This window comes from Pocillopora verrucosa, chromosome 11 (assembly GCF_036669915.1).
Source record: "Pocillopora verrucosa isolate sample1 chromosome 11, ASM3666991v2, whole genome shotgun sequence".
Classification (NCBI taxonomy): domain Eukaryota; kingdom Metazoa; phylum Cnidaria; class Anthozoa; order Scleractinia; family Pocilloporidae; genus Pocillopora; species Pocillopora verrucosa.
In genome coordinates, this window is record NC_089322.1 from 5,483,838 (window position 1) to 5,497,219 (window position 13,382).

Consider the following 13,382-nt stretch of genomic DNA (forward strand, 5'->3'; position numbering starts at 1 on the left):
CTTTTGGGGGTACTACGGCTTTGTTGATAGGGCAGGGCTGCACAGAAATCATACCCCTTTTTTCGCGATTGAGGAAAGTGTTTCTCAGTGATTCACCTTTTTTGTGTGCGAACTGTGACACAGATTCCTCGTAAAGCTCCTGGTTCGACCTTTCTATTGTAAACCTGTAATCTAAAGCACCCGACCGTTGATTTTGAACCAGGTCCAAATGCTGTTGGGTCAGTTCAATCCGAGGGAATCACTTTTTTTCCTTAATTATTAGTAGCTCTTGTGATTTCTTTTACACAAGTTGCCTTCAAAGAAAAGTCAAATTTTCTTGATTAACCGCATTCTAATTGACATCCTCAAGGGATTTCATTAACATTTATTTATTTCAAGTCGGTATTTCCTAGTCCTTAGTTTAATTTGCAAAAATACTTTTGTTTTCTACAAAATAATTCAGGCGGGATTGATTCGATTCTTTTCTGAGAAGCGGCCGTAGATATCTTTGGATCATGCTGTGCATTTTTTTCACAAGCATTCTTTTTTTCCCCTGTGTAATCAAATCATTTTTAAGTGGGCGAGGTTAAGACGGCGAACAAATTCGATGTTTAATTCGACAGCACCACAGCTAGAAATCACGTACACTTGCCAAGACAGCATTACAGAACTGATCACTCAGTATACATCAAAAGTCGTGCATAGGAATTCACAGTCAAGGTTTGTGTGAATCTTTTTTAGAGTGTTAGATATCCATCGTCACAGTTTGGATACGAAGTTGTGTACTTTGGATTGTCCATTTACTGATAAAATCACATTTGGTAAGGGAGTACTCTGAATAATGAAGATAACTGTCCAAACAAGTTTGCTGCGCTAATGCAGAAAAAAATTTGTCAGCGTGAGCACAATGCGAAGTCAAACAGAATGCACTCAGCGGCGGTTTTTTTGCTTTTTCTCGGTGTTAGGAAGTTTGCCTTACAAATCGGAGCCCCTTTTTAGCTGAATTCTCCGAATGAAAGCTACTACGTTGATAAAATGTTGTTCTTGTCGGCTCTCAGTTCTGATCTGCGTTTGATTTCCATCCGAATATAAGATTTGCTCATTATTGCGCCTAAATTGAGTATACAGCTCTCGATTATGTACATCCAAAACTAGCTGGATTCAAGTCTTTAAAAAAATTTACTCGTGCTTATTTATTCCAAATTGCACGAGAAAAATCATGCGATTACGTGTTAATAATATACATGGAAAAATACGAGATGGCTTATCATAATTAAACATAAGCAAAGCGCGCGCATCAAGTGCAAAAAATAATTTATTCAAACCGTGCGTTCGGCTAAAACAACCGCGTACGATCAAGACAATGATATGCAATGATATCTTCACATCTTTAAGGTACAAAAAAGTTCAAAGTCCGGCTAAACAGTTCAAGGAATTGTTCAGTCTGTGTCCGAATCACTTTCGATGAAACGGAATCGTTGTTTCCGAGGTTTAACCATGTTTTTTTTAATTTCGGCGTTGGACCGCTCGAGCAAAGTGTTAAGCTGGGTCGGCTCGTAATTTTCGATTTCCTCGGCAATTCCCTTCTCTAAACACCACTTTTTCCAAACCGACAACCAAAAAGCAGTGCTTTTTACAGTGTTTTCGTTGTTTAAGCTGTTTTTCAGCGGCGGTGGCGAAAGAAAACCCACTTAAAACGCCGGCCATTGTTTCGCTCGCAAATTTTCAAATTTCAATTTTTTTCTTTGCACTGAATCAACCCTCTTCTGCACTGAATTACCTGAAAACTGCATTTATCTCAGCCAATCAGAACTGAGTAATTTTTCCATGTATATTATTAATCATGTTAATTAAAACTTTCCGTGTGATTGCATATATTGTTTTGTTTATATTGTTTGTTTTTGTCCAATTTTGTTAAACGATTCATACCAGAAAAATGGAACGGTAGATCAATATTGAAGAATCAATTGTTTCTTTCCTTTCCAGATGGCACCCTTGCACTCTCTGCTTCCATTGGCTATTTTCGTTTGGCTCCAGGCCTCCTTTCCATGTCACGGCAGTCAGGTGCAGCTAAATTCAAATTCAAACTCCCCGGATGTTAGCTACGTAATTCTTATCGACGCTGGCTCTACTGGAAGTAGAATGTATATCTACAAATTCCACTTGAACAAACAGGAAAAACTAGAGAGTGTGTCAGATGTTGAGGAAGTGGACAACTCGCTTGGTAAAGTCAAACCTGGCCTGTCCTCGCTGAATAAATTGGATGGAATTTCAGAATACCTGGAAAAATTCATCACGGCGGCAGCAAGAATCATTCCTGAAGATAAACAGACTTCAACGCCTTTTCTTTTGCTGGCAACCGCTGGGATGCGTCTGCTAACCGAGGCGGATCAAGAAGCCATTATGAACTATGTGAAACAGGTCTTGAGTAGTGATCGCTCACCATTCCTCTTCAAAGAGGACTACGTGCAAATCATTTCAGGCAAAGAGGAAGCCATATACGCTTGGATTACAGTGAATTTCATCCAGGGAGTGTTAACCTCGAAAAGATGGACCCCATCATGGGGTGTGTTGGACATGGGCGGGGCCTCTACCCAAACCTCAATGCGCCTTCCCAGAAAATCTGAGCTCGCCACCATCCTGAGACTGGGAAAAAAGAATTACAAATTGTTCGCTAAAAGCTACTTAGATATGGGATTGGCTAGGATTCATGATCGCTTCTTGGAGTTTTTGGACGAGTGGGAAGACAAAACAGTTGATGATAAAGGATACATCAAAAGCCCTTGTCACCACAAAGGCTTTAGCGAGACCTTTAACGTTGGGGGCCAGGAGATGAGTATCACTGGGGAGCCTGACTCGGAGATGTGCCGGAGGCTCATCGACGATATGGTGTTCTGTGCGAATAAACATCCAAACCAGGAATGTCCCTTTGATGACCAACCGAAGCTCAATGGAAAATTTGTTGCATTCTCTGCTTTTTACACAATAATTGAGCGTATAGGCGCAGTAATTTGTGAAGATAAGCCCGTTAGTATTGAGCAAATCGGCTGCGCTGCGAAAAAGTTTTGCTCCAAGCCATACAATGTTGTGAAACCCATCGACGAAGGCTATGTTAAATTTTCATGTTTGTGGGGAAACTATGTGTACGAACTTTTGCAAAAGGGTTACAAGATGCCTGCGAACAAGAAAATTTTTGTCGAGAAGGAGCTTAAAGGTTTCTCGCTAAGCTGGATCATGGGCGCTGTTTTGTACAAAACCGACCTACTGTGATAGCCTACAGAACGTCAAAAGCATACTGCATGTAAGCCTTCATTAACTGTCATGAAAAAGTTGTTGTGAATCACAAACGTACTATTTCCATTAAAAAATATTTGACTGAATACTTGACCAGCGTCATCTTTGACTCTGATATGTTTCCTGTTTATAACTTGATCATGGTTGCTGAAATATGGTGGAAAGTGGTAACGTTTTAAGGGCGGATCCAGGACTATTTGATTGGGGGATGGTTACTTCTAGACCAATCCATGCGCACCCCTCCCCCTGCTCCTTCACTTGCCTTTACAAACACGAACCCACTCATGAACAGGAAAACGCATGCACTCGCACTCAAACTCACAAAAATTTAGCCATTTGATTACTAATATGCGATCCTGTTGTGGGCTTGTGGCAATAATTTGGAAATTTTAGATAATAGATAAGCTACAAAAACTCCCAGAGGTCAGATGGGAGGAGGGAAAAGGGGTCTGGACCCTAAGACCCTTCCCCGTGTCTCTCTTTTAAAACGCCATTCTTATAGAAATAGTTTTTCATCAGAGAATGGGGTTCAGAGGGCTCAAAATTCCTTTTTGCGTAGGAAAACGGATTTTTCAAAAACTCCACCACCAAAAATTCACCGCAGAGGATGGAAATTAGCTGAAGATGCCTCGAAACTCGCAAATTCCACCTCCTCCTCCCCCCCCCCTTTCTGAAGGAGACAACGCAAAACCGTGCTTTCGTCCGGTCGAAAAATGCCTAAACACAGCTGTTCGTCCATCTACTATGACGTTTTAACCTCGAAACAGATGCAACTTGAGGTAAAGAATAGCTTGCGAGAAGGCTCTTATTATTATTATTATTATTATTAGCGCTGTAAGACGCGCATTTCTCCCGCCGCGGGGAGATCTTCGGCGAGTCGAGGTTTTGCCGGGGGGTCTTGCAGTCATAGACCCCTTGCTGACTTCTCGTAGATTTGCATCGTTCAAGGCCTCAGACTTTCCCTGGGCGAAGAAACACTCATGCCGTAGCGTTCCTGGCCAGTTAAAGAAAAGCCCACCTAATTCAAAATGCAAAGCAAATGCAAATGAACGACAGATTAAATTACGAAGGAACTCTTCGAAGGAAATGTTTCAAAACTCAAGTTCATCTGGAGTGATGTTTCTACAATTACGAAGATATTTGAATATAAAAACAACTTCTGACAGGTCAACCTTTTTCGTATGACATTTTAACGAAAGCATCCGAAGGGTGTGTCGATCCGACATTCAAAGTCGGAAAGCTTATTTGAATAACAAACAATCGTTTAAATTAATATTCATGCACCAACTTGTCCTGCACGTGGAAAGAGCTTACAAACTACGAGAAATTCAGCGTCCTTTGCAGCTAATTTGGAACCAAGAAACACTTAATCTCAGAGTTATTAGCTTGGATATTATTGGTTCTGTCGTGGCCTCCGTTTGTTTCTTCGAAGCTGCTGAATCGAGCGCTTTAACTCGATGTCGAGGATTAATGCATGCCATAAGTCGCACATTCTCTCAAGGTAAATAATCGTACGAATTGATAGACCGTCAGAAATACAGTTTTCATATTCTAGTTTGTTTAATTGTGGCCCTTGAGAATCAAATTACAGAGTTAGATTTAAAAGGAGTAGTGCGCTAAACGTTGTGCGCTAAAAGACAATCTTCGATGGCAGCCGCCAAGACAGTTGCTATTGAACCTCGTCAGTTTAAAGCAATATCGAGGAATTCGCACTTATTATCCGTGCATCGATCGCTTATTTCTAAATTTCGTTCTTTTCTTTTTTCACTTTTTTTCTTTAATATACGCAGCTATTTTATCTTATGGAGTCTTCGAAATAAGTTAGTCATAAATCCGCATGTTTTATCGCCACTCCTTACCCTCCCCCCCAAAAAAAAATAAGGGGGGAGGGAAAGTGGTCGAAATGGGACATAAGACCCCCTTTTTCTAGATGCCAGACGTTTTTTTTTTCACACCTCTATGCAGAGGCCATGGATGATAGAACTTCTAGTTCTCTCGAATGTAGTGTCTCTCACCGAATTCTGGGCGGAAATGTCCTGGGTTGATATGTGTTGTGTTCTTAGGCGTGTCTTTACTCTTACAATTACTCTCTCCGCCTAAGAGTACAATTGGGTACCGTCGAATTGCCACGGAAACATGACAGGGGTATGCAGCCATGGACTACAATCCCACGTAAGGGGGGAAAGGGGGTAGCGATATGCCTCCTATACAGGAGGCATAACGACACTCCTGAGACTGGCACTAGTGCCAGACTAGTCTTTTTTTCACTCTTTCGAAGATCGTGAATATTACGGTTCTCTACTGTAACTGAGAGGCAATGTTTATGTTTAGGTTATCAACATGTTTAAGAAGACTCGCTTCAACCAGATTATCAATATCCAATTTGGGATTATGCAGTTTCTGACGGTTTTTTTTTTCCTCTTATAATAAATTGATTCGTATCTATAAATAAGAATACTTATCTAAAGATAATTACTTGATGTACGATCGCGGCCCCATGTTAAATCTCTCTTTTTCTCTCTTAGACATTAACCCTGATGAGATGGAAAAATCTAGAAATCAAGAACTACAGGGGAGGAAAGAAAAAAAGGATGACATTCTGAAAGGTTTGTTACGAAAATTGTAATATAGGAACGCAACTGTGCTTGTAAATCTCGTCTGCTTTTTACTCGTTCGCTTGGATTTCGCGAGCATTTGCAATTCAGAAACAGCCAAAGTAAAAAATAAAAGGGGAATAAGAAGAAGAAAATTAACCCTTTTTTCCAAGCTCTCAATTCTTCGATGTTCAGATAAAGATGACTAATCTTCGCAGAAATGACATTCGTTTGATCAAGGTAACTTGTAATTTTTTTCATGGCTCTTTTGCTTCAATGAAATAGTAGAACTACTTTTTGACTCATCATATGTTGGAATCAAAGAAATAATCAGTGATCGTTGTAATATTTTTTCTATTTTATGGTTGTCGTTGGTAACACAATAGTGTCCAAAAATATACTTGACAAATAAAGTTGCCATAGCAACGGTAAATTTTCCGATTTCAATAGCAACTGTCAATGATCAAAATGAGCTTGGGTGTTTTTATGAATGTGCACAAGAAAAAATTTTTATGGCACAGCTCTTTGGACGCTTTGACTGGCGTGTGTCTTGTCCTATCCAAGAGACTCTTTTGAAGCCTAAGAAATTCGTGATCGAATATAATTCCTCACCAATGTTCGAATCAAATCAAACTAATCCTGATGTTTATGATAAAAAAAATTAGAAAATTAAAATGTTGGTTATTAAAAACTCTCAGTGCCTCAGGTGCAGGTCACTAATTTTTTTTCACTCCTTTTTTGAGAGATAGAACCACCTTGATATTGAATAGTGAGAGGTTAAAACTAAACGAGTATGCTACAACTATCGATGGTTCTCGAATTGTTTCTAGCTAATCATTTTCAGATCTCTTTTTCTATACTTCCTTTTTTGTATATTTATCTTAGATAAGTGTAATGGTCTTCTACTCTTTTTCAAAATTATAAAAACTTTCTATTCAAGTCACTTGAAGGAATGGAGTTTATAACTTTCAAATATTTTAACTAATGAGACAGAAACCAGAAACATTTTTTTTTAAATTTCTGATAAGGTTGATGGTCGTAAACACTTGATTTTAGCTTTCACAAACTTTCGTTTCCAATAAAAAAATCTCTTTCAAATTTCCTAAAATTATCAGATTTAGAGATTAAGAGATTGTTTAGAAATTTCGAAATGATTACAAAAATTGGCCAGAAATAAAATGTATATATGTATATATGTCTATACATACATATATATTTAACAATTGGTTCATATGTCTGCGTGCGTTCATCGAGATATGAAGCACGCGGGAAGTTTGGAGAGCACGAAAGATGCGTAAGAGTTGCTCGAGGCGTAGCCGAGAGCAAATCTTGCTTCTTGAGTGCTCTCCAAACTTCCCAAGTGCTTCATATCTCGATGAACGCACAGCTGACGTATGAACCAATTGTTTTATAACATTTTCAACCCGAAGGAAAATTTTTTTCTCGAGGGATTTGTTTGCTGACGTCATGAGCGGGCACAATAGGAATATGAAGCACGCTCGCGCAATTGAATTTGATTACACAAATTTACTAGCTATGTTATAAATATATATATAAATGCTAACGTCGTGTGCTCATGCAAATTATTTCAAATTTTCCTCTTTTTCCTTTCTGCTTTTTTCCTATGACAACGTTGCTGCAACCAGGTGTACATTAAATTGTTCAAAATTAGAACTTTTAACGCCTTGAAATCTTCTTGTTCAATTTGCTTACATTTAAGGCCTAAGATGAAACTTAGGCCCGGTTCATACGTCGCATTTCTGCCGTGTCGAATTCAATTCAACGAATTAAATTCGGCAGAAATTCGACGTCTGAATCGGCTGCCGCATTTCTGCCGCACGTTCGACTAGTCTTGTCGCATTATCCGACAGAAATGCGACACCGATTCAAACGTCGAATTTCTGCCGTGTCGAATTTAATTCATACATTATGTTAATGTATTGAGCATGCGTAGACTGAGGCTAGCTATAAAAAGATGGCGTCACGAAGGGAAGAGACTTCAGATTCAGAAGAAGAAAGCTCTTTTTCTTTGTCTGACAATGAAAATTTGGCCCCGCCGAATAAAAAGAGACGAGGCAGAAAAGCGCAATGGCGAGATTGTCACGTCGCCGACAGGATCGATAAACTTGTGTTGCATTTTGATGAGACAAAATGAGAACAATCAACAGCAAAAGTTGAATTATTAGTCTATGCTTTTCCTGAAGACGATGCAGCATATACTGTTGCATTGTCAGCCTCCTCCTTCGCCTTCCTTCAAAAACTTTTTGAAAAATAAAGAGCCTCCGTTTAGTATCTTCGTCCGCCATATTAGATAGTTACGTAACCTTTGTAACATTTTTCCGCTGACGGACCTGCACCGCAGTATCAATTCAAAGAATTAAATTCGGTAGAAATTCGACGTATGAATCAGCTGTCGCATTTCTGCCGCACTTAATTGAATTGAATTCGACACGGCAGAAGTGCGACGTATGAACCGGGCCTTAACGAGCACGTTCCCCGAAAAAAATTTTAAACAAAATCTGGTTTTGAATGAGATTTAAAAAATCAGCAAATGATTAAAAGACATTTACAGAGAATAGATTGCATGACAGAAGAAATAGTTTACCTGATTTCATATCGAGGATTTTTCAAAAGATTTAGCTTTGCCGCCAAGAAGTCTCAACTAAAGCCTTTTATTAAGCACATTTCGTCGGAGCTATTTACCATAAGAATTAACACAAATTCTGTCTCTGAGATACCTCGCATCTTTCCAGTTTCAAAAAACTTAGCAGGAGGATTTAGCCTTTTATTAAGCAAATTTCGTCGGAGCTATTTGCCAAAAAAATGAACACAAATTCTGTCCCTGAGATACCTCGCATCTTTCCAGTTTCAAAAAAACTTAGCAGGAGGATTTAGCCTTTTATTAAACAAATTTCGTGGGAGCTATTTGCCAAAAGAATTAACACAAATTCTGTCTCTGAGATACCTCGCATCTTTCCAGTTTAAAAAAACTTAGCAGGAGGATTTAGCCTTTTATTAAACAAATTTCGTGGGAGCTATTTACCAAAAGAATTAACACAAATTCTGTCCCTGAGATACCTCGCATCTTTCCAGTTTAAAAAAACTTAGCAGGAGGATTTAGCCTTTTATTAAACAAATTTCGTGGGAGCTATTTACCAAAAAAATGAACACAAATTCTGTCCCTGAGATACCTCGCATCTTTCCAGTTTCAAAAAAACTTAGCAGGAGGATTTAGCCTTTTATTAAACAAATTTCGTGGGAGCTATTTACCGAAAAAATGAACACAAATTCTGTCCCTGAGATACCTCGCATCTTTCCAGTTTAAAAAAACTTAGCAGGAGGATTTAGCCTTTTATTAAACAAATTTCGTGGGAGCTATTTACCAAAAAAATGAACACAAATTCTGTCCCTGAGATACCTCGCATCTTTCCAGTTTAAAAAAACTTAGCAGGAGGATTTTGAATTATTTAAATTTCGCTGATTTTCAAGATCAACATTTCCCGCCAAAGAAGCCGCGGCTCAATTCCTTAAGAAACATCTGTTATTAAAAAATACATGCCAAATAATTTTATTTAAAATACGTGTTATCACTAAAATAGTTTGCAGCTTTTTATTTTCCAAAAAAATTGAAGAAGGATCCTATTTTGAATTGTTTGTAAAATTTCCCTTTTTTTTCAAGATTGGAATTTTTCCGCCAAAACACTGCAACCTTATAAATCGTTCGGGAAAAATTGTTCACAACAAAATGATTGTAGAAATGCATGTTGCCAGAATATAGTGCATTTTTTCATTCTGAAAATCGGTGATAGGGAATTGCATTTTTATTATACTGACAACAAATTCACCATTTTACGCGACGGGATTTTTTATTTTTCGTTTTTTCGTTGAGAATGGAAGCTTTTGAAAATAATTGTTTTTATTGACGAGGCTGGGGTTTTCGTCGAAAAGGAAAGATTGTTGTGAATTTTCATGCTTTTCAAGTAAAACGAAGCTGTAATCGCAAAGGTGGTCTATTATTTTCGGCATTTTTTTTCTTTATCCAAGAACTGTCTATGTAAAGAGGTCTGGGGATTAGCGGAAATCGTGCCGTCGAAATTAGAAACAAGAGCAACGCATTTCTTCGTCTAGCGCTCAATTAAAACAGGCTTAGCAAACGACACAAAATAAATGGTTCAACCTTGCACAACCTTAATTTCTACATTCGAATTCCGACTTGATCTCAGGAGAATTGTGCGCTTTACCAAAGCTATTTTCAATGTAGCGATTTTAAAAACGTGTGAGAACGGGAATAGCTTTGAAGTTGCATTCTTGGAAAAGTCGCTGATGAATTTCATTTTGAACTGTTGTTGAAATATTTACCATTTTTCAAGCAGCGTGGTTTATATCTATCTCCGCGGACAGAAGATTGCAAAAGTAATTAGATTCTTTAGCTTTTTGGTATTTTGGCATTGCCGTTACGAATGAGAGCAAGAGAGTGTTGTTTTCACGATTAAAATATTAATGTCAAGTGAGAAAAGATAGGAAATATCATAGATAGTTTTACAAACTTGAGTCATTATGCAACTATTTTCAATTGTTAGAATTTCATCTGTCGTGATCTCAGAGGAATTGCTGGCGAGAACGGAAAGTAACTACTTGTTTTGGCTTAACTGATTAACTGTAAAATGCCATCTTTGAATCAAATAGCTCAATTTTGAACAAAAGGAAGATAGAACTTGATGCTAGGTAATTTCGACTACAAAAGCATCAACAGATCCTCGAAATTAGTAAAAATTATTCATTAGCGATCGTTCTTAATTGTCAGTAACTCCGGCTCATTTGGACGAATATTGGACCAGATTAAGGGCATAAGTAGAATTCCTAAATAAGTTTCCCCATTTCTTTTTTTTTTTCCTTCCTGTTTTAAGAAATGCTCATTCTATCATTATCGCTTGAAAAAGTGAGGCTTAAGATCTATTTCATTTGTTGGTTTATTGTGTATCGATTTATTTTCTTGCAGACTGACCGGTGAATATCCCTGATGTTTCAAGTACAAACCAGACATGAAGGACTAAGCTCCATTTGAAAGACAACATTTATTCAGAGGAACAAAACAGATCGATGAGGCGCAATCAAGTCAAGATTTATTTGCCAAAATCAAGGACTGAAGCCAACCGTAGAAAAATATCATTTCACAATTTTGGAAGAGTTTAAAATTTTTTTTTTCGTAACTGGTTGTTTAAAGATGTGAAATTTTCCCGCTGAAAAACTTGGAAGAAAAAATGGGCGCTTAAGGTACACATGTGCCATATTTCTTTATTGATTCTGTAAGTAACATCTGTTTATATGAATGGCATTTTCCCGCCAAAAGACTTAGGGAAAATACAGGCGCTATAATACGCATGCGCCAATTTTTTTTTTTTTAAGTAAAACATTGTTATTGATAAAGTTTACAATTCTTTTCTGTGTCCTCTTGTGTTTTAAAGTTTATTATCTTACCAGTTTTCTGTCTCGATATGTGCTCAATAAACCACACGTGTTTTGATTGATACTTTATTTGTTTCAAATACTATTTAGTGATAAGTGAAATAAGCGATTTTCATTTTAAAAGGTGTCAAGAAAAAACTCTTCGTATATATACTAAGACTTTTGGCGGGAAAATTTGAAGGAATTTGCACAGCGTTTCCCCTGGCAACATTTTCGACAAAAATTTAATAGGAGTTTCTTCTATATTTCCCACCAAAAATTATCAAGATTAAATCTCGTGCCAAATAAAAATTGAAAGTTCCAATGTTTTCCTTCAAACATGATCTTACATCAGTTGTACCTTTTTCGAAATATTGTGGACAGCAATTCTTTTAGCACGAGACGAAGTGCTAAACAAAAACACCCTGACAAGGCATAGAGAAGTCAATCAGAAGTAATCGTTTTGTTTTTTTGTCGTTTTTTTGTCTGTTTGCTTATTTTAACCCACCAAATCAAAACTTTTTATCCTAGGACTTGCCATGGTGTTTTGCTTTGTTTTTAGAATAAAAGATCTTTAGTGAAGATCTCTGAGTGTAACACAGGATGGAAGATTTAAGTGAACCGAAAACATCATAAGGATTTAAAATCCTGAGGCAATTTGTTCGGTGAAATATAATCATAAATTTGAACCAGTTAACAGAAAAAAGGTTTACCTTGGTTTTTAGTCACATGGGGTTACCATATCCGGAATATTTTACTTTATCAGAGCAAAAATAGCTATTTTTCATGAATTTAGAAAATCCGGTGTGGAAATAATGTAGACATGAAATGATATGATACTCAACGGGTTCTGTTTTAGCCACTGGAACTTGGAAATTAGGATCTGAATGCTTAATTCCCAAAGAAATTTGAAAAATAATATTAAAGTATAAATATTGAAATAAAAAATTTCAGCTTCGAGAGCCGAGCCATTTTATATCAGGCTTAAATTTCTTTTGGAGATTCTACTTAATTATCGACGCTAGTTCAAAAATGTGTTAAGTGCTGGAGCATGGAACGAGATTTTACTTCAGCTGAGAGGGCTAAGAAATTTCACAATTAGGCTCCAAGTTCCGCGATGTTTTTGAAGATCAAAGCACAAAATTTTGAAAAAAAATTTCTCCTTTTTTCATTTATTCCTGTGTTACACCAAATAACAGCACGAAATATCTTTCCTCCACCTAATAATTATATAACTAGATAAACTACGTTTCGTTTTAAACCCAAATTCCTGGTCTTGAGTTCATAGTTGATAAGAGGTAGTCGTGTCGAGTATAGCCTAAATTTAACATTTAGCCAATTAACACTAATGTTCAAACAGTAGATAATGTGGTACATAAACCAGAAAATGGGCAAACATTTGATATATTATAGAGTTTGAGGACAAGAAAATTTTACTTATGAGTATGAAATTTGAATATACTAACTAGCATTTTGAATTGGCGTGCTTCACAAACCTGATGTGATTTTCTTCAAACTTTATCACGATTGCAAGAAATTCACAAACTCATTCAATTTACTCATTCTTCATTATTAATGTGTATAATATCGTACGAAATTTTAGCAGGTAATAAAATTTGAAGCTAGAGATGATTTGAATCGCGCTTATGTTTGATCGAAAACACACGAGTGCCCACGAGAAATTAAACACGGAAAATATTCCGTACAAACCACATACTACTCCAAAACAAAGCCGAAATCCCTAAGGCAATCTATTTTCTTCGCCATGAATTGTTTTCTTTATCCGAAAACTGTACGCAAAATGAAGGGCGGAAATCTTGCCAAAACACGCACCATCTCGTTATTTTGTTGAAAAAAATTTGAGAAAACACAATTATGCTCTCAACTGGCAGCATGCGCTTGAATTATTCATACTCACTAATTTGATTTTTAATGGTCAGCCAGCATAACAGCAAGAGTTGTGAATTTTGCATATTCTTTTCCATAAAGAGAGATGAAAATAAAGATTTATTCGTGATGAATTAACAGCCACAATCGCATTTCAAAGGTGTCATTCATTTTTTCATTAAC

General features: G+C 37.1%; 1 protein-coding gene across 1 annotated transcript; it reads left to right on the forward strand.

The window, feature by feature from the left end:
- The first annotated feature begins 599 nt into the window (after positions 1 to 599).
- On the forward strand, positions 600 to 3,340 carry LOC131795284 (ectonucleoside triphosphate diphosphohydrolase 1-like). Its single transcript, XM_059112854.2, has 2 exons — positions 600 to 699; positions 1,966 to 3,340. The coding sequence occupies exon 2, from the start codon at positions 1,966 to 1,968 to the stop codon at positions 3,247 to 3,249; it is 1,284 nt and encodes a 427-aa protein (XP_058968837.2). The 5' UTR covers positions 600 to 699; the 3' UTR covers positions 3,250 to 3,340.
- The last annotated feature ends 10,042 nt before the right edge of the window (positions 3,341 to 13,382 follow it).

Excerpts from the sequence above, each read along its gene's own strand:
- LOC131795284 (XM_059112854.2), top strand. The coding sequence starts at position 1,966 with ATGGCACCCTTGCACTCTCTGCTTCCATTGGCTATTTTCGTTTGGCTC.